We start from the raw sequence: 22781 nt of genomic DNA, 5'->3' as shown, positions 1-22781 counted from the left end.
TGTACTTTTCACTACATGTTTTATTACTTCTTAAACTATCCTATCAGTCCTTAAAATAATAAGAGTTGCAAATATCCATAATAATCTACAAGACATCATTAACTTAACACTAACAATATATATATACAGTATATATATTTTCTATCATAATGATTCTTGTGAAATAAGTTGCCTTTTGACTAAATACATTTATTTTCTCTTTCTCTACAGAAACAAAGACTGAGGCACGCAACTGAGACTGAGATTTGATTCTTGCTCTCATTCATCTCTCTCTCACACACACACACACGCACACAGTATTACTCTGACAATAAAATAAGAAAGGTGTTTCAATATTGTTATTTGTTGTTTTGATATAATGTGCCTATTGTTCAAATAAATAATTATTTCAAATAAATCTTTTTATTTCCTAATCATTTGAATGGTGTCTTTATGGCAATCATAACTAGAGATGGAAAAACCAAAGTAAAGATACGACATTTAGATTTTTGGGATGGTTTACATTCACTTTGGGATGGTTTCGGGACGGTGGTGAAAAAAGTTAGTCTGGAGCCCTGCAACGTTAGCAAGTTGGCTCTGTCTATTTGCTGGGTATAAACTCGGGTCTGTAACAGGTTGGTAGAAAGCGCCAAGCGGCACCTGGTAGAATAAGCTGAAATGTACTCCTGGGCCGTGTTATGGTTTGTGTTGAAGGATAGCCAGCTACACATAACGTTTTGGATTAAACTGTTGGCTATCTAATGTAACGATAGGGCTGAGCACTGAGCAGTTTAACTCTTGAGTGAGCCCCATGTAATAACCGGATCCATCACTAGCTGGTAGGGGTGTAACGGTACACAGAAGCCACGGTTTGGTACGTACCTTGGTATTGGTGTCACGGTTCGGTACGATCAAAAATATTTATAATTATTATTATATATTTATTATTATTATTATTATTAAATATAATGATATTCTGTAGGCTTGCCGTGGTAGTCAGTGATACTGGTGTCATTCTGTGTTCAGGCATCCAATGAGTAAATTAATTGCCTACTGCCCCCTTAACTCTTTCAGTGCCACTCACAAGATTTCTCGTGTTTTTTTATAGGTGGTTGCAAGCCACTCACGAGATTTTTCGGATTTTTTTTTTTTTTTTGCGATCTGAAAAATTATTGCATCACCCGAGCCTACCCGAGTATAGCCGAGGGGCGCCGACGATCACTGTGGAAAAAAGCGCCCCCTGTCGTCTCCCAGATGACATAAGTGATTTTGGAATGGACTCAATGAAAATGAATGTGGGAAAAAATCCGGTACTCCACATTTTCCAGTTCACTGATCCAGCCGGGGTTACCACAGTTCATTCTGGAGCCTCAGATCCCCGCGGATCATAGAGATCTACTGTGTCGCGTTGGATCCATACACTTTTCGATTTTTTCGAATGGTGATCAGGAATTGGAATATACCAGTTGGATACCATCTGATGTCAGGTAAGGACTCTGTGTTATCAGTGGTAGGATAATCGGAGTAAGTTTGATGAAGTTATAAGCTGTTTTGTGAAATGTCTTCTTTCGGTTTCATTGTAAAAGTCCGAGAGGAAATCAACGGGGCGATTATCAGTGCGCGGCCGTAATGTGCGTGCGTGCACGTATAATATTGATCATCTAGCGTTTATTTGAAAACTATTCATAAAAAGGCCGACGAATATCAACGTTGTGGAATATTCCACTAAAAGACTATTTTCATAGAATGCTCCAGAATGAGCTGTTTTTTATATCAAAACGGGGGCTTTTCTAACTGCTCTGAAACGGAAACAACGCGATAAAAAAAGAATCTGCCTTCACAGCACTGACTGGAAAATAGTATTTGATAATGCGATGGGCAGATTAGACACATAGCCATAATTTAAAACATAGATTAGGCGATATTAACGTTAACATTGGCGCCGATGGTGGCATTCAAGCGGTAAAACGGAAAACCAGGCATGGCATTGAAAGAGTTAACAACTTATGCAACAACTTAGTTTCAGTTTCACTTGTAGAGAGGATTTAACTTCATGTGAAGCTGAGACTGAAGAAGACTAGAGCAGTGGTTCTCAACTGGTCTAGCCTCGGGACCCAACATTTTCCTTAGTCATTAAGTCGCGACCCAAATTTTTGAACCACTATGATTTATTTCAACAGTGCAGTAATACGCAATCTTTCATGCACTGTTAACAACATGAAATAAACACACAAAAAAGCAACAAATGTGCAACTAGGGCTAAAAACCCAATGAAATATAATAATAATAAATAATATGCTTCTTAGCAAATTTCTTAGCTTAACATAACAGACCTAAGTTTGGGGGAACTAATGGGATAACTGGGGTTGCAAAAAAAGTGCAACTAGGGCTAAAAACAGAATCAAATAAAATAATAATAATAATAATAATAATAATAATAATAATAATAATAAATAATAATAATAATAATAATAATAATAATAATAATAATAATAATAATAATAATAATAATAATAAATAAAATATCCTTCTTAGCAGACTTCTTAGCTTAACATCCCAGGGAACTAATGGGATAACTGGGGATGTTGTTTGCTCCTGACAAGAGTCTCAAAGTCTGGGGTGATGGTAGACAAAGCAACTCTGAGGTTGTGCTCAATGTCCAATCTGTTCCTCTGCTTTGTCTTCAGCTGGACCAGAGCTGAGAAGCCACTTTCACAAAGATAGGTAGTGCAAAGGGCGGCTACGTGGCGTAGTGGGCAAGGCGCTCGCCACAAATGCGGAGACGCTGGGCTCGCCTGTTCGAGCCCAGCGCTCCACATTGCTTTCAGTTTAGCTGGTCGTTCATACTAATACACATTGGCCGTATTAGGGGGTGGGAAACTGATGGGTGGGGATCGGGCGCTGTGGACAGCGACTCCTACAGGTCGGTTGGTGCGCCTGCGCAGTAGAATCAGGAAGTGTCGGGGGCAGCGTGAGCCTCCCACGCGTTACTCCTCGCCACTGAGAGATCGAGCTGCGCAGGTGAAAAGATGCGACTGCTGTTACCTCAAGTACCGGAGGGGACTTGTGCTATGTATGACTTAGTCCACATTGCAGCCGGCTTGTGGGAGGCAAGAAACAGCGTTTGTGACAGGGGAGGGTTGAATTGGATGATACGAAATTGGGATGGGAGAAAATATAGAAAATGGGAGAAAAAGTGGATATAAAAAAAAAAAAAAAAAAAGATAGGTAGTGCAAAAAAGAAAAAAAAATACACACATCCGCGACCCACTCAAAATGGTCCCGCGACCCACTAGTCCAGTTGAGAAACACTGGACTAGAGAACAGATGACATGTTACACAACAATGGCAGAGGATTTATCAATATTTTGGATTTAAACAGTAGCAGCAACCGGAGAGGAGCTCAGATGATCAGTCCAAAAGCATGTAGTGCTTTTTTTTTCTTTTCTGATCAGCTGTGACTGAGAAAGTCTGCAGAGAAAGTCGGCATGTGTGTTGGTGACACACCAACTTGGTGTGTGTCTGTGCGTGTGTCTTCCCATTGGTTAACATTATTGGGCAAACAAGAAAACCAAAGAAAACTAAAATTGTAATGACCCTGCTGTGTTACAAACATGATATAATTAATTCATAGTTTTGTTTTAGGGACACCCAACACCTGTAGTAAGGCAGGGGAGGGGGGAGGGGAGAAACAGCCTGCAGTGCAGAGGGTCAGTGCGCGTTGTTTATTTGTTCTGTGCTTGTCATTGTGCGTGCGTTTTACAAGCTTCAATGTTTTATTCATCATCTAAATTTGGCAATACAAGCTTAACACTTTCAGTGCCAGCAGGGGGCGCACAATTTATTGCTTGAATGCCCACATCCACTCCAATGTTAACGTTAATATCGCCTAATCTATGTTTTAAAATGATGGCTATGTGTCTAATCTGCCCGTCGCATTATCAATGACCCATTTCCAGTCAACATTGTCGAAGCAGGGGGCGGCTACGTGGTGCAGTGGGCAATGCGCTCACCACGAATACTGGAGACGCTGGGTTCGCCTGTTCGAGCCCAGCGCTCCACATTGCTTTCAGTTTAGCTGGTCGTCCGTACTAATACACATTGGCAGTATTAGGGGGTGAGAAACTGATGGGTGGGGATCGGGCGTTGTGGACAGCGACTCCTACAGGTCGGTTGGTGCGCCTGCGCAGTAGAATCAGGAAGCGATGGGGGCGGCGCCCCTCCAAAGCGCAGATCCCTGACACTGAAAGATCGCGCCGTGCAGGTGAAAAGATGCGACTGCTGTTACCTCGAGTATCGGAGGGGACTCGTGCTATGTATGACTTAGTCCACATTGCAGCCGGCTTGTGGGAGGCAAGAAACAGCGTTCGAGACAGGGGAGGGTTGGATTGGATGATACGAAATTGGGATGGGAGAAAAATAGAAAATGGGAGAAAAAGTAGATACAAAAAAAACATTGTCGAAGCAGATTGTTTTTTTATCGGTTCATTTCCGTTTGATAGCATTTTGAAAAGCACTGTTTCACGGAAAAAATAAGACATTCTATGATAATCGCCCTTTACTGGAATATTCTAGAACGTTGTCATTTTGCGGCCTATTTATGAATCGTTTTCAAATAAACGCTAGATTATCGATAGTATATGTGTATGTGTGCACGCTAGTGCCGCGCGCTGAAAATCGATTCTCTCAGTTCCTGATCACTCTTAAGAGTCAAACAGCCATATCACATAATCACATAAAAGCTTATATCTCCGTGAAAACGGGTCTGATTATCCTATGACTGGTAACATAGATTCCTTACCTGAGATCAGATGGTATCCAAATGGATTATTCCAATTCCTGATCGCCATTCGAAAAAAATCGATCATTTTATTGATCCCACGAGTATACTGTAAAAACACATAATCCCCGCTGCTCTGAGGGTCCAGACTGGAGCTGATCGACCCCGGCTGCATGAGTGAGAAGTAAAATGTGGAGTCCGGATTTTTTTTTTCTCATTCATTTTCATTGAATCCCATCCAAAAGGGTGAATTACCATCTGGGAGACGATAGGGGGCGCTTTTTTCACATCTGAGCGCCTGGAGTGGCTGATTTTCCAACGGTAGACTTGGTTGATGAAATATGATTTCAGATCGCGAATAAAAAAAAAAAAAAAAAAAAGAGAAAATACGAGAATTCTCGTGAGTGGGCATTCAACCCGCGGGGGGTAAACCCGAGAAAACTCAGGTTGGGCAATCAAAAGTGTTAATATTCAACGTTAAAGATCAATGTAAGCCAGTGTAAAGTAAATATATTGAGCATAGATTTGTAAAATGTGCAACCCTAGTTTCACCTATAGTGGTATGAGACGTATTCTTCGTATGGCTGCACGTACCGCATCGTCAAGCCTGTACCGTAAATTCGTGGGACGAATACATGTACCGTTACACCCCTACTAGCTGGTGTTAATTCGCTGGCCACCGGGTTGAACAAAGTAACGATTCGATGACGTTATTATCCGTTATGCAGATAGATAGGACAGTCAATTCATTCCTAGTTGGTTATTGAACCAAGCGTTTGGTTAACGTTAGCTACCGCGACCAGCAGTTTCAAGAACCAGCTGTTTTCAACCAATATTCCTGCTGCAAAGTCGTCCTCTTAACACTTTCAATGCCAATCTTGGGCGGCTACGTGGCGCAGTGGGCAAGGCGCTCGCAACGAATGCTGGAGACTAGGCTCGAACAGGATGCCTCCTGTTCGAGCCCCGCTCTCCACATTGCTTTCAGTTTAGCTGGTCGTCCACAGTAATACACATTGGCCGTATTACGGGGAGGGAAACTGAAGGGTGGGGATCGGGCGGTGTGGACAGCGACTCCTACAGGTCGGTTGGTGCGCCTGCGCAGTAGAATCAAGAAGCGACGGGGGCGGGGCCCCTCCAAAGCCCAGACCCCCGACGCTGAAAGATCGAGCCGCGCAGGTGAAAAGATGCGACGGCTGTTACCTCGAGTATCGGAGGGGACTTGTGCTATGTATGACTTAGTCCACATTGCAGCCGGCTTGTGGGAGGCAAGAAACAACGTTCAAAACAACGTTAAAAAAAAAAAAAAAAAAAAACACTTTCATTGCCAACGATGAGAGATCTAGGTTTCTTTTTTTATTAGCGATTTGAATTCATATTTCATCAATCTAGCCTCACGTTAGTGCTGCAAACTCTCTGAGCTCCATTGGGAAAATACCGCCCCCTATCGTCTCTCCCTGTGGTACTGCACCCCTTTGGAATAGACTGAATGAAAAGCATGGGGGAAAAAAATCCTACTTCCTCATTTTACTTCTCAGACAAGTCACCCGAGACGATCGGATTCATTGCCGAGCCCCAGAACAGCGTGGAATACATATTTCCAGTACCCAGCGTTGGATCAATAAACGTGATCGATATTTGGAATGGCGTTCAGGAATTGGAATAATCTTTTTGGAGAACATCTGAGGTAAGGAATCTATTTTACCAGTCTTAGGATAATCAGAGCTTTTTTCACAGAGATATCAACGTGTGCCCTATGTATGTGTGTGCGCTGATCAGGAAATGAGATAATACATTTTTCAGCCCGCTTCTATAGCGTGCATAAGTACACATATGTGACCCAGTCTGGTGATGATGCCTACAAGTCGCCAGGGTGAAATGACAGATAGACACAAGACGCAATAAAAAAAATATATGTTTTTTAATATATAACTACAGTTCGAGAGTTGAAGAACATATTTAGTACAACAGCGAACAGATATAATAACTCTAATTGTAAGAATTCTGTGTTTAAAAAAGGCTGTTTTGAAACACAGTTTGTGCTCTCCACAGAGGAGAGGTGGGGGCTGGGTTTATTTTTGCATCTGAATAGAGCTGCGCGTTGGGATTCAGATTCACTGAGCCAGGTAAAGGCATTCACACAGAGAGTCATTAACGTTAACAATGGACGCATTCAGGTGAGGGTAGTTGTCCACACCCCCCCCCCCAAACTAGCTGAAGTGTGAACATCTTTGAGAGGCATTTTCTCCCCTTGAGTATTCTAGACAACAGACTGTTTTACAAGATTTAAATGAATATATGACATTCAAAACATTCTCAGATTTCAAAGTATGACACATCATTTGAAAGCTTACATTCTGTACTTTCACAATCTGGAAAAATGAAAATGGAGACATGTCGGCACAAACCCTGGACTCGGTCACATATACTATCGATAATCTAGCTTTTATTTGAAAACGATTCATAAATAGGCTGAAAAATGTCAACGTTTTTTGTGTATTCCAGAATATTCCAGTAAAGGGCGATTATCACAGAATCTTTATATTTTCCTGAAACTTTCAAAAAACGAGTTTTTCAAAATGGTATAAAAACGGAAATGAACCGATTAAAAAACAATCCGTTTCGACAATGTTGACTGCAAACAAGTCATTGATAAGCGACGGCCAGATTATACACATAGCCATAAGTTAAGATGTAATTGATGCGTTCGCAAATATGAGAGCTCTATCATTGACGTGGACGCCGGCACGCAATAGGGTTCTGGGGCACCGGAGCTCCGGCACGGAAAGTGTTAATGATCCTGCCAGTAGCATATGCTTGTCTCAAAGATTAAGCCATGCAAGTCTAAGTACACATGGCTGATACAGTGAAACTGCGAATGGCTCATTAAATCAGTTATGGTTCCTTTGGACAACACTGGAATAAAGATAGACATTTAACGTTAGACTAGAGGCTATAAAGAATAGACTACTACAGAAATAAATGTATTCGAAACGAGAAAGGGGGTAGAAGTAGTAAGGGAAGTCCTTTGTTTTGACTAGAGCCTCGGAATCAATGGAAGCGGTCATTTTGGATAATCATGCCGAATTAACCCCGGTACACACATTACAAAAACCTTTGTAAAACACAAATCTTCGGTGGGGGGACGCACTAGAGGGAGTTAATACCTCTTCCTCCTGTGCCAGACTTGGCCTTATTCAGTTTAAGGTCCTTCACAGAGTCCATTATAGCAATGCCAGATTGGCTAAAATATATCCCAATGTGACGGACAACTGTAACAGATGTGCACAGTCACCAGGGGATCTAACCCACATGTTCTGGTCCTGCTCGAAATTGATAACATTCTGGAAGTTCTTTTTTGATACCATCTTGGAGGTACTGGAGATTACTATAGTGCCCTGCCCCCAAATTGCTATCTTTGGGATCCCCGAGGAGGATGTGATCTTGACCAAAAAACAATACAATGTAGTGTCCTTTGCCTCACTGATTGCCCGCAGGAGGATACTCTTGCATTGGAAAGCAGAACCTCCCCCATCATCCAGATTATGGCTGAATGATGTGATGTCATTCCTAAAACTGGAAAAAATTAAATTTACAATTCGAGGATCAGCTGATAAATTCTACACACATTGGCAACCGCTAATCTCATATGTAGATAGAATAGATCCGTTTCCTCCTGACTGAAGTTATGTCGAGTGCCATGTAGGGGGGGGGACAGTTTTCACTGAGTGGGCTTACCTGTTGATTGGGGGTGTTGGGGACAGTAGGCGTGTATTTATTTAATCTCCCACCTCACGTATTTAGGGTCATGCGACCTGGCTGGTGTATCGGACCTGGAGTTGCACTTATGTTTCATTATATCCATAGCAAATATACTTATCCTTTAAGAGTACCATATTGCTGTTAAAGTGGATCCTAATGTCACATTTTGTATTTGTCTTGTTTTATTTTGTATGTATTTATTTACTTTTGTACTGTCTTTTTTATTTTTCTGGGTGGGGCGGGAGGGAGGGATATTCAGTAAGGAAACAACAAAGGACATGACATCTGTATGCAGGATATGAATGTAAATGTAATCTTTGAATAAAAAACTTTGTTTATAAAAAAAAAAACACAAATCTTCGATGGGATTGTTATAAACCTTGGACCTGTACTAGATAAGACTTCAGGCTATGGAACAGTTCTGTTTTCCAGCTCCTACCTCTCAGCTGGAACTTAAAAACAGGCACCTGGCAAAAAGTAAACAGAAATGTGAGTACCGTAAAAAAGCAGCACCTTTTTACCCATGTTTTGAACCCTGCGGCTTATACAACGATGCGGCTAATCTATGGATTTGTACAGCGAACAGCCACCAGGGGCGCTCTCGCAGGTGTCTAGTGGACACCTGCGGCTTATAGTCAGGTGCGGCTTGTATATGTACACATTTATTTTTCGTTCTATATCTAGCTGGTGCGGCTTATATTCAGGTGCGGCTTATAGTCCGGCAATTACGGTACACAACTTTTACTTCAGTGTGTTCAAACCTCTTTAACTCTATCTCATTAGCACTCCGTGATTGTTCTTTGTTGTGGAAGAAAGTTCAGAATGTTTCCTTTCAAAAGAGACCAGACTCATGCACGTGCTACAAGTATAAAGTATAATAAATCGCAAATTACTTTGGGTATGCAATAGTCAAGACGTGTTGTGCAAAACTAGCCCCATTTTTGCCCGATGCATATGTGGTTAATGGTACAGTGAGTTTTATCTAACGTTGACCCACATTTTCAGGTACATTATGTAATGTTTATTGAATATGGACAAAACGTAAAAAAAAACACAATATCTCTAAAAATACAGCAATTTTTGGAAAACATGTGGCCGATGTTGACAATAGACAATGACGTGTAGTAACTGGTATGGTCCTTCAAGTCTCAGTCAGAGTGCAGAGAAAGGGGGACAGCACACATGCAACCTATGCTGAATTTGGGAGAACAGAACTTTGTGAGTGAGTTGAGAAATGTGAGTGTTTTGAGAAAAAAATAAGTCAAGAGATTGAGTGAACATTTAGGGCATGGTGGCGATTTAGAAAACGAAAAAATGTTGTGCGAAGCATGACATGAAGGTATGTTCTTCTCTTAGCCTGCTGTAACTTAGCTTTTCGTTTTTGTCATCGGTTTCTGATGCATTATGACAGGAATATATCAAAGGAAGCGTATTAAATTCATGAACATTGCTGTGGATGATATTGGAGGTGCTTCCTTGCTTGCACAGAATACTCATGCTGCAGGGATTACATTTAGCTGTACTATTTTTTTGTGAGCCTTCACTGCTGTGGTCCAGCAAAAGTCAACAAGAGTCTCCGCTCACATGCGTTGCTGACGCAAGCACGTAACCAGTGAAATGACGTCAGGTCCCAGCGAGAGGTCCTGGCAGTTGAGTATTTTTATTTTGCTCAATGCAGCCACTGACCTATATGCAGCGGGGGGGGGGGGGGGGGAAGAATATTATGGCGCTCGTAATGTTTACTCGCGCGCTGTGCTCGTAAATTGTTTTTCAGGTTCACACACACACACACACACACACACACACATCTATTTTTAGTCGCGAATGCGAGTGAAGCTCCATCAAGCCCTGGTAGGTATCCATGTCTACTTGATGTGGTGCGTAACTCACGTGGGAAGCTACGAGTCGAGGTAAGAAGACACCACACAAAGCACTACTTCCTTCCTCCATTTATGACACTGTGTGCGCGTGTGCCGTGTATACATTTCACCAAAACCTGTGCATAGTATACTGTACACCATCTAAAGTTCTAAACCATGAGTACCATCTGTCCAACATACTACGAGATAATTTGAATGCACTACATAAAAGCCATAAAACCTAGAAATGGATGCATGTCACATTCTTATTTTCTGTGATTTGGTTTACTTTACATTATCCATGCACTGTATTTAATTTAATATATTTTTTGGAATGTCTACTCAATCAAACCCGGTGCTATAGGCAGTTTCACTGGAATTCTGTCGCTAGAGAACAGTTTGGACATAAATGTATTTCCTGTCAACTATTGCATTAGAAAACATTGCAACAGAAATAGGAAATAGATTATACTTTTAGAACATTATTGTTGTCACTTTGGAACCGCGTATAGGTCAACGGTATTCATAGTATTCCATTGCAGACATTGTGGTCGTAAACAACAGGCGATTGTAATCAAATACCAAGTGTTTATCATTAAAATGAGCTGGGGCACTGTGCCATGTCGTTTGGCAAAAACGAGTCTACGAGAATACTAGCAACATTTACTACGGGACTTTAATTTTAACCCTGAGCTTTATTTCCAGAAAATTTGCCTAAAAGTACATACCTAAGTAAGATAGTGTCTTTTATTTTATTCATCTTATCTTTGATGGTGAATAACACCATGCCAACATTGACCAGACGTGAAAAATGTATTCACTCATTCAGCACCTTCTTGAGATCAAGTGTACCAAAAAAATCAAAGCAAATGAATGATTTACAGGGAATTCTGCTATTTGAAATATGAATATAAGGCCTATAAATGAACTTATTATGGACAGTTAAAAAGGCCTCCCAAATAGTTGTAGATAACACACACACCCTTCACACCCATTACAAACGAATGCCCTCAGGACATCGATACAGAGCTTCATCACTGAACAAAAGGGTAGGTAGGTAGCTTCGTGTCAACCTCCATCAGACTGCTGAACACCTAGGTCTGGTGGAGGCCGGACTTTTGAGAGTGTCGGAGCAGGGAATAAGGGATTTGAAATGTTGTGTGTGCAACAAACCACCAAAATGGCCAGTTAATTCAAGGCAAGATAGTATAGGAAAATAAATAATTGAAATTAAATTTTGACTAGTTACTTTGGAAAATACTTCCAACATGTTCCGTAGACTCCAGGGAATAGACTTGGGGGGAGGGAGGTTCCACCTGTGATTTCCCCCCATTGTAGCCACCCATTGAAGATCAAAACTATAAGTATTACAGCCAAACCATATTGTGTAGGTTAAAAATCTTTGACGGAGGTATATATTATTTAATTATTATACTGTTACAATCAATAAAGGTAAATGTTTTCATCTTTGCGAAAATGTGTTTTATATGGTAATCTTTACTTGTTTCCATGGTAACTACTACAGTAGTACCCATATGCCTCGACATTATACGGCCACATTTTGTACCTGCAGTTGTTTGATGGTGTCTCCTCCCTTGCCGATGACCAGGCCCACTTTGCTGGCGGGGATGAGGATCTCCTGGATGGCGCTGTTGCCATCCATGTCATTGTGGAACCCCGGTCCGTTCCGACACCGATCCACAATCTGGCTTAACAGTCTCTTGGCCTGCCTGGGGAATGGCGGGTGAGAAGAGAGAGACCAAGGTCAGCTTTCTTTTCAAGGGCCATCAGTCACTATAGATGGTAAACACCACAGAGGTTTTGATCACCAGTAAAAAGGAACGAATATTCTATAGTCAAATAAATAATACAAAAAGAAAAGCAGCCCCTGGATGTCTTCCTCTCAACTTCTCGCGTGGGCCTGAATGTGCTGCATGACTGAGGGGACACGCAACGTCACTTTCATTTCACTGGAGAACGTGCCAATAACAACACCATAGCTGTCAACATTGGGATTTTAAAATAAGGGGCGATTTTCCAGCGAGTGAATTTTCTTTTGGTCAAATCAGTTGTGCAATAGTCGCTTTTGGTGAGTTGTTTCTATACAATTCACTTATATGACATTTAGGTATGACACAGGACTACAAAAGTAGTATAGAAATGTGTCAACAGACTAAAGCAGGGAACCACAATATTTTGCATACAAATTATGCTGAGCAGAATGTAATATCATCACTGTCTATAGTTTTTCTTGCAATTGAGACAATTTTCATTAGGTACGGTTCTGGGGTGTGTGTTCAACAGGATGCAGTATCTCTTTTGATATTTTTATTGGTTTTTTAAAAGATTTTTCACATAGTTACTTACATTACAAAACACACATTGGGACAGAAGGGGGGGGGGGGGGGGGTTCCTCCAGTTCATCTATGCCGTCATGCCAGCAAAAACAGATCAAAAAGAAAAACAAGCAAAAAAAGGATATCTAACCCAGACAGGCACTGCACAGTACTGCACTTGCCTCGAGCCCATTCACATGTATGCATACATACTGCAGAATGCAGTATCAAATACACGTTCAAAAAAAGTATGGGTTACTGAATGCTGAACTGCACTGTTATTATAATCACTAAGCCATTGTAAGGCTATGTGTCCACTAAAAACCTTTTTTTTCAAGGCGGACCGCTTTGAAAAAAGAAGAAAAAAAAGCTCTGAGCCGCGGCTCCGCCCCTTCCTCGATGAGTTACATTGATGAGCGCGCTCCTTTCCCAAAAGTTGAACTAGTTTCAACTTTATGAGCTGGGAGCGCTCCGACCAAAAACGCTGCCGCCGAGAGCTCATAAAACGCGAGGCGCGGTGCTGGGAAGAGGAGCGCGCCTGTCGCGTCTCCAGCATAGAAATTAATGACAGAAAGGAGCTGACAACTCATAAAACGTTGGCTATGGACACAAGCCCTAAGACCTTACCTGTATCACTTGTCTCTGCTGCCCTTTGACTAAAAAAAACGTCCCTATGTCCATTTTCCTTTTTTTTCCTTTTGCATATTTGAGTTAGTCAAAAGTGAGATAATAGACAATATCAAAACATGCTAGGGCTGTACCGAATAGTTCTGTTGTGGAATATTTCAAATGAGCCATGACAGTAAGCTGTAGAAATTGAGATCGAGTCAGTTGTTATAAAAATATAGAAACATAGTTTATTATCCTCCTCATATTTTTTCTGCTCTAGATGGATAAATCCTCTTCATTTTGCTTGTTTATTATACATAGGTATTGCTGGCTGAAAGTTTCATTTACACGTGAAGATTTTGTGCCATGGGGCCCCTAAGGGGGTTTCCTACTGTCGTTTCATTGCATATCATCCATTTGAATTGCGGTCGCTTTTGTTGAGTACAGTCATTATGTCAGCCCTCAGGCGGGCTCCCTACTGGTGGGGGCTCCAGGCCGCTGCCTGTCGTCTTCACAGCAGGTAATATAGCCTTTTTGTATGAAGGGAAAAAACAGGAGATTTACGGGAAAATATTTAAACGGGAGGACGGCGGGAAAGAAGGGTGAAATACGGGAGAATCCCGGGGAAAACGGGAGGGTTGACAGGTATGAACAACACTAACCACATGGCTGGTGGCATAGAGTTCAGAACCCAACGCGGTCTCAAAGAGAGTGATCTTAGAAAGCCCTGTTTGGAATTAGATCAACTTATGGAACCTCGAGATAAAGTTGTATGAAAGCTATGTAAACTACAGCTGGCTTACCTTCTTTTATTATGCCAAGACTAGTGTTTTGAGAGTTCTGGCGGCAAGAATGTAAGTAGCACTTTATTGTAAATCATCCCTCAACGTAAATCTTCTAGATATTGAATAATGAATAGAGACAATGGGTCTCATTCTCCAACGGATTTACGACAAGAAATTTGCTCTCAGGCTGATTTGAGACATATTAGGGCCGGTAGAGAGATTCCCCAAACGTCCCTAAGATTGGATTCGGCCGTGGCTGAGAGCAGGATTTACGAGTGCTGAGGAGCAGACTTAACTTGACAGACTGTGTGCTCCGTGTTCTTAATGGCTTTATTTGGGAGGAATCATAGTGATTCCTTCATGTCAACCCTACAGGCCTCCTTGGAATGAATTAATTAATCATAATTTCAATAAATATGACAATATGGGGCGGCTGGGTGGCGCAGCGGACATTGCGCTCGTCACCAACGCAAGAGACACCGGTCTCGAATCCGGCTGTCAGTGTTGCCTCCGGCTTGGGCCGGCCGTCATACTGACTCAATTGGCAGAGTCAGCGGGAGGAGAGTCGATGGGTGGTAGTCTGGTAGTTGTAAACAGTGACTCCTACAGGACGGTCAGGGAGCCTGCTCAGCAAAGATAGGAGATGGCAGGGGCAGTGTGAGCCTCCCACACGTTACACCTCGCCAATGAGAGTCCGCGCTGGCAGGTGAAAAGAAGTGACTGGCTGCCTCCACATGTATCGGAGGGGACATGTGATGGGCCTCTATCCTCCCTACAACCGGCCAGTGGGGGGCACATGCGAGCAATGATCAGGACAGGGGAGGGAGAATTGGCACGAGAGGAAATTGGGATGGGAGAAAAATCACAGGAGAAAAAGTAGGCAAAAATAATAATAATATGACTATTTGTACGATAAAAAATTACGCATTTGATGTCGGAAAAATAAATTATATGGATTCATCTGATCACAGGGCAGCTGGATTAACCATATCTGAACCAGCTATTTTGGACAAATGTACAATTACTTTAACCCATTCTCTGCCGGAGCTTATATCCATCCTTGTAGCCTCTCTGCCAGCACTATTTGTCTATGGAGATGTTCACCTTCTTTGCAGGGCTATAACTTTTTAAATTGTATTGCTAAATTTTTTTTAACTTACATTTTTATTTGCATTTTTGATTTACAAACATCTCAGACAATACAATTAAACAGACAAACAATAAAGAAAAAATTATAACATCAAAAAGAATAGTGATGCACCGATGTGAAAATGGTGGCCGATACCGATAACCGATATTAATATTGCTGTTCTGGCCGATACCGATATTTACCGATGTCGATATCTCTGTATAGAAAACACTTTTTTATGATAATCAAACAAAGAGCTACTTTCCAAAACGCATACTTTTTTTTTTACTTTTGTAACTTATTTTCAGAAATTACTGATATTTTGAAACAATTTAAGGCCAAAACATGTAAAAAGAAAAAAGAATATTAAATTTTAATAAAAAAAAAGGGGAAAAAATTATATCGGCCCATATCGGCCCTATCTTGATATCGGGCCGATACCGATGTGTAAAAAAAACGGCCATATCGGCCGATATTATGTCAGCGGCCAATATATCGTGCATCACTAAAAAAGAAAACAAAAATAAAAGAAAGGGGGTGACATGGGTTCATCGGTCAATTCTATCTTTACCTTGTTTATTTACATTTCAATTTATTTTATAGTTCCCTTGTTCCCTTTTCATTCTTTTTTTAAACAATATGTTTATAGGTTTTCTTTTTCTTTTTTCTTTTTTCAGTTTAACAGCATCAGTTCAACAGTTCAACAACCATACAAAAGAAAATGCTGCCAACTGCCCCCCCCTCCCCGGGTTACAGAAAAATAGATGCATATTAGCTTGCAAGCTTAGCTTAACAGTATAGATGTATAGAATCAGTCTAGGCATGATCAATGATTTTTCAAAAATGTCTCACCCCAAATGTTCCTATTTAGTAGTATACTATTTTTTAAGAAGAAAAACGAAAAATCACAAAATAGCTAAAAGTAGATATAAGAATGAATGTTACAAAATGTATCAAGACTAGACTTCATGTCAACTAGTATAGAAGTAATGTCACAGCCTAATGTGAAAATGTATTGGTAGTTAGCTAGCAATGCAAGCTAGCCAACACTAGCTAGTAGCTAGTTAGTTAGCAAACTGAATGTTGGCTAGCAAGATTGAGCTCCATGTCATACCTGTGTAAACCGTTCTGTTTTTCCGGGATTCTGCCGTATTTCAACCTTCTCTCCCGCCGTCCTTCCATTAAAATATTTTTCCGTATTTTCCCCCCATTTCTTTTTATTTATACAAAATGGCTGCAATTCCCCTCTGTGACGATAGGTGGCAGCAGTGTAGATTAGACCGTTAGCAGAGGATGTGAGACCGGAAACAAGACTAACGTCTTTCTCAGGTCTGCATCCCCTTAACAATTGTATGTATTGAGCCGTACTGTATTGTACCCATTCTGCAATCTGTTAAATAAAGTTTCCATTCATTCATGACGGTTGCCGAGAAAATGTCGGGCAAAGTGGGGTTGTTTCCCCGGAGAGCTCACTCTCTGCCGTGGTTTCTCAGTGTATAATGAATGGTGCTCTCCCTCAACATGCGAGTAGGGTGAGACAACACCATTCTGTAGTCCAAATAATACCCTACTTTATACTATATTATTGTCATTCGTTTAATGTAAAGTCAGTCTTACATTGGCACTGCTTTAGCGTTGCATTTACCCATAATCCATTGCTGTATTAGACCCATGTGCCAGTATAACTTTTGTAAAGTAATGAAGCGCAAATGTAAAGTTAATCAATACACAATGAAACAATATCTTTATCTATATCACATGTCAAAACTACTTTAATAAAACAAGATTTCTGTTTTTCATTTCTACTCATTCATCCAAAACAAGACAGACTGTAGATGTCAAGGCTCCCGTGTTGGCTGGGAAATGCATGTATTTGAGCCTTCTATTGAGATCGCGAGTAACGTTATTATTCCTGAAGTCCACCAATCCGAAACTATACTTTTAAAGTCCATATCACCAAGTTGCCTGCATCAAATTCCAACATACCATATAGGATGCCAAGAGGGTTTTTATAAACTCATCTTAATTTTGTGCTCAATAGTTTAATTTTATTACTATTTTACACATCATACAATACAATTGTCCAGGACAACCGTTTCTATTTCCATGTAAGTGTTCACTTTTGCTCAGTTTCCATGACTTTTCCATACCTGGAAAATGAAAAAATTAATTCCATGTTTTCCATGTTTTCCAGGTACCGTGGGAACCCTGACTATGTAATCTGTTCTAAGTATTGCCTAAACCCAGCCCAGCATTTATCAAAGAGACGTGGTTTTTTCTTAAGATTGAACATTATTTTCTCTGATGCCATGTACGAAGAGATTTCACTAAGCCACATAGACATGGGGGGGGATTCAGCACTTTTCCACAGCATGGCAATACACTTGTTCCCTGCAATCATGGCCAATTTAATGATCTGCACCTTGCCTCTCTTATCTGGAGAAATGTCAGACATGTCTCCTAATAATGCTAATTTAGGTGTACATGGGATCTCAAGACCTGTGACCTCTTCGAGAGTCTCCCAAATTGAGCCCCAGTAAGGGCTCAGTTTGTTACATTCCCAGAACATGTGGAGCAGGCTACCTGTTTCCGTTGAGCACCTAGGGCAAAGGTCAGAGATAGCCTCATTCATCCTGTGAAGTCTTTCCGGCGTAAAATAGGTTCTATGGAGAATGTTAAATTGCATAAGTTTATGTCGAGTGTTATATGAAAAAGATAGTGCAGACTCACATAGTGATTCCCATTCATCTTCATCAAAGGTACAGTCCAGGTCCCGCTCACATTTGTTCTTGGCATTTAGGGGTATAATTTCTGTACTGGTCAGGATTCTATCATATGTTAATGATAGGATGCCTCTAGTGTGAATAACTCCTTTTAGAATATCATCTATGAGGAGGGGTTTTGGAAGAGTGGAGTTTCCTCCCTGACCTGTACCTATGAAGTGTCTGACCTGTAGGTATTTAAAGAAATTAGTAGTTGGAAGGTGGAAGGCGGCACCTAACTGTTCAAAGGACATAAGTATGTTATTATCAAATAGGTCCCCAAAAGTTTTAATTCCCTGAGTGTACCACTTCTTGGTGATCCCATCTCTAAGTGATTCTGGCAAAGCTGGATTGTTGTGGAAGGGAGTCTTCCTGTGAAATGCAATAAAGCTACCAAGATGTGTCTGAATCTCAAACCATGTTCTTGCTGTGTGTTTAATAAATGGGTTATCTGAACAATTCTTCAGGGTGTGGTACTTCCTGATAAAAGGAATTCCGGCCAGCGGTACGTCCATCGTATGGCATTGTTCTATTTGTCTCCAGGCAGGGGAATTAATCGACTCATTCTGCCAAATCCACAGAGCCCTTGTCTGTGCAGCCCAGTAATAGAGTTGGAAGTCCGGGAGTTTCAGTCCACCACACTGGGGGGAATTATATAGGGTTTTAATTTTAATTCTAGGGACCTTCCTTCTCCATATGAATGCAGATATTATCCTTTGTAATTTCTTGAAGAAGTTCTTATGTATAGATATAGGGAGGGTTTGAAAAAGATAGAGAAATTTAGGTAGGATGTTCATCTTAATGCAGTTCACACGTCCGATTAGCGAGAGAGGCAGCTGCATCCATCTATCTAGGTCCTTATCCACCTTTTTAAGTAGTGGGTCATGATTTAGTAAGAAAATTGTATCTCTTTGGTTCGGGATTTTTAGACCCAAATATGTTACAAATTGTGAGTTCCACTGGAAGGGGAAATTGGACCTTGGCATTTTTTCGGCTAGTGAGTTAAGTGGCATGGCCACGCTTTTTTGTGCATTAATCTTGTAGCCTGAGATTACATTATACTTTGACAGTGTTTCCATAAGGGCAGGCATGGATGAGTCAAGATTGGTTAGAAACAGGACTATGTCGTCCGCGTATAAAGAGATGACATGGCTCTCAGGACCCACCTTGATCCCACTAATAGCTTTATGTGACCTTATTGCTATAGCCAGGGGTTCGATTACCAGTGCAAAAAGTGTCGGGGAAAGAGGGCAACCCTGCCTAGTGCCGCGCCTTAGAGGGAAAGAAGGTGAAATCTCTGAGTTGGTCTGTATCCTGGCTGTTAAGGTACAGCATATGGATCATTCTTAGCATATTTGGTCCAAAGTTCATTTTTTGTAGAACAGCGAAGAGAAAGTGCCACTCTACTCGGTCAAATGCCTTCTCCGCGTCCAACGAGATCGCTATGACTGGGTCTTCTATGGATTTGGCACAATGCGTCAAGTTAAGAAATCTTCTCACGTTGTCTATTAATGAGCGATTTTGTATGAAACCGGTCTGGTCCGTATTAATAAGTGAGGAGGTTACTCTCTCAAGTCGAGTGGCTATGATTTTAGTAAATATTTTATATTCGTTGGAAAGGATCGAAATTGGTCTGTACGACCCGCATAAGGTAGGGTCCTTCCCTGGTTTTGGCAGGACTATAATAAGAGCTTGCTCAAGGGTATCAGGTAGTTGGTCATTCTCAATAGAGTAGTTGAACATTTCTAGGAGAGGGTCTATCAATTTGCTAATAAATGCCTTGTAGAAGTCTATGGAGAAGCCGTCCGGCCCTGGAGCTTTCCCTGGCGTCAGTTTTGATAAGGCATCTAGTATTTCTTGCTTAGTTATCGCCTCGTCAAGGACCCCCCTTGTGCCTTTTGTTATCGTAGGTATGTCTAGGTTGTCCAAGAACTCACACATCTCCTGTCTCTTCTCCCCCTGCGAGGAGTAGAGAGACTTGTAGAAGTCTGAGAAGGCCCGATTTATGAGCAGTGGGTTCCGGGTCAACTCCCCTTTGTCGCTTACCCTAATGGCCGGTATACACCTAGCGGCATCCTCCCTTCTAATTTGCCACGCTAGTAGTTTCCCTGCCTTGTCACCCTGCTCATAGTAGCGATGTTTCAACCTTGACATAGCGTTTTCTACCTCTCGCGAGGTGATAGTGTTATATTCTGCCTTTTTTGCCGTTATCTGAACCAATAAGGTCCGTGATTGTAATAGGGAGTGTTGATTTTCAAGCGCTTTTATATCAGACTCTAGTGAGCGTAATTTGGTTTGATATCGTTTCTTTTTCCAGGAAGAGTAACTAATAATGGAGCCTCTTATGTAAGCTTTAAGGGTCTCCCAGACTATAGCTGGTGAGGCCGAGCCCCTATTACTCAATAAATACCAGTCCAACTGTTTGTTAATTAATTTGACAAAATCCTCATCGTTATTTAGAAAATTAGGAAACCTCCAGCGTTTGGAGTTTGTGTGAGAGTCGCTTAAGGCTATTTTAGTCAAAAGGGGGGCGTGGTCTGAGTGTGTCATGGCTAAGTATTCGCAGGACGAAACAAGATGGAGTTTTGCTGTATGTATAAAGAACGTATCAATCCTAGAGTAGCTGTTGTGCATGTGTGAGTAGAAGCTGTATTCCCTTTGAGATGCATGCCCCTCCCGCCATGTATCCAACAAATTAAGATCCATAAGTTCTTTTTTAAGAGCCTTGGCCGCTGAGGTCAAAGGTTTAGGGGTAGGGGAGGATCTGTCCATAGCAGGGTCTAATACCAGGTTAAAGTCACCACCAATTATAAGTTCTGAAGGGGTGCATGTCACTTTAAGAAAAAGGTTCACATAGAAGTTAGGGTCATCGTGGTTCGGACCATATACATTCAGCATAGTGACCAGTTGGTCTCCCATATATCCCCTGACTAAAATATATCTTCCCCCTTTATCCTTTTCAACTAGGTTCGGTTGGAAGGGGATCCCTCTTCTTACCAGAATAGCCACCCCCCTTGCTGAAGATGTAAATGAGGAGAAAAATATTTGCCCTTGCCATTGTTTCCCCAGTTTACTGTGCTCTGCGTCATCCAAGTGAGACTCTTGCAGGAAGGCCACGTCTATTTGATGTCTTCTGATGAAGCGAAGCACTTTACGGCGTTTAACTTGCTGGTTAAGACCATTCATATTCCAACTCAGAAACGAGTATGTCATTCACCCATGTGGTTGGTATAGCTGGTTAGTAGGACACTGGGATACCTGAAAACATGGTACAATACCTAGATGTGTAAACATTATAAACCAATTCACAAAAACAGTCCTGTCTGAACCCCTCCCTTTTCCCCGTAATGCCCCCCCCCCCCCCCCCCCCCCCTCACATAAAAAAAAATCCCCCTGGCCTATAAATCCTCCCGTAATCTTGCGTAGTACCATACCCTATCCTACCAAGCGGAGCCGGGCTCCCTACCAGGTTTAGGTTAAGTAATTAAAGGTATGGGTACGAACATCTCCTTTAAGCATTTCAAAACATGTATATATATATATACACACCCTTTTTTTTTTTTTACATCTTTTATTTTTTTCAGGGGTAATATCAACGCTTAAAATGCATAAATGTAATGTGCACACATGTATGAATAAACATGTACACCTACATATACCCATTAGCACATAACCGTCTTGAAATTAAACTTAGTAATATGAACTCACAACAAAAGGTCCCGTGAGGCTTAACAACATCTCAAGTCCAGTGTCGCCAATAACGACACGTATTACCCGGCGGTTAACATTTCAAAAAGTAATTAGAGTATGAGGCTTATTGCCTGGTATGTGTCTTTATTTACCGCTCCTTTATGGTCGAGTGACGACCGCTGGATCACTTCAGCATAGCCGGGTGGTGCTTACTCAGATACGTCTCTGCCGACCCCGGAGAAGTAAAAGTATGTCTGCCCTCCGGTAGCTCCACGCTCAAGTTAGTGGGATGGAGCAGCTTGAAGGATACGTTGTTCTCGTGTAGCTTCTTCTTCAACGGCATGAAGGCTTTTCTCTTCTTGTAGAGGGCCGTGGACATATCCTTGAAGATCTTGATAGTAGAATTACCGTATGCCAGTGATTTCTTTTTCCACGCCGCGTCCAGGATTCTCGTCACATCGGTGAAACGGAGTAGCTGGATCACTATGGCTCGGGGGAGGCTGCCTTCTTCGGGACGGCGTTGGAGCGTACGGTGAGCCCGCTCTATCTCAATGGTTTGCCCGGTGTCCAGCTCCAGTATTTTGGGGAGCCATTCCTGTAGGAAATCGATAGAGCTTTTCCCCTCCACACCTTCTGGGAATCCCACCAGTCGCAGATTCTTTCTTCTCCCCGTTTTCCAATTCGTCCAGCTTTTCCCTCAGACCGCAGATCTCCTCTGTGTCTTTCCTATGATCGCTGAGGTCTTGTTGTAGGTAGTCGAGGCTATCACCGAAGCTAGCTTGCACTCCCTCCATTTCCTTAACACGTTGCCCCAGTGCCTGGTTGTCACTGATAAGTCTTTCCACCGAGATGCTTAGAGAGTTCATCTTAAAGGATAACTCCACTATTTTGGGAAATTAGCTTATTTAACATCTTCCCTGGAGTTAGACAAGAAGATGCATACCTTTTTTGTCTCTGTGCATGCATTTTAGCTTTGGGAATAGATGCTCCGTTAGCATAGCTTAGCTTCATCACTGGAAGTGAGGCAGGACAGTAGCCTTACAGTGCCTTACAGTGTGTTGCAAGGTCTGACATTGACCAAACTTGATATGCA

At 41.7% G+C, this 22781-nt stretch overlaps 1 protein-coding gene across 1 annotated transcript in view; it reads right to left on the bottom strand.

Annotated features, from left to right (window-relative positions):
• fubp3 (far upstream element (FUSE) binding protein 3) overlaps positions 1 to 22781 on the bottom strand; it is a 147230-nt gene that overhangs the window by 39186 nt on the left and 85263 nt on the right. The window contains 1 exon segment of the mRNA XM_084323998.1: positions 11945 to 12107. Coding sequence (XP_084180124.1) covers positions 11945 to 12107 — 163 coding nt within the window.

Source organism: Notolepis coatsorum (genome assembly GCF_963971535.1).
Source record: "Notolepis coatsorum genome assembly, chromosome: 11".
In the NCBI taxonomy this organism is placed as follows: Eukaryota; Metazoa; Chordata; class Actinopteri; order Aulopiformes; family Paralepididae; genus Notolepis; species Notolepis coatsorum.
The sequence above is the reverse complement of the archived record's forward strand: the minus strand, read 5'-3'. Positions and strand labels throughout refer to the sequence as shown.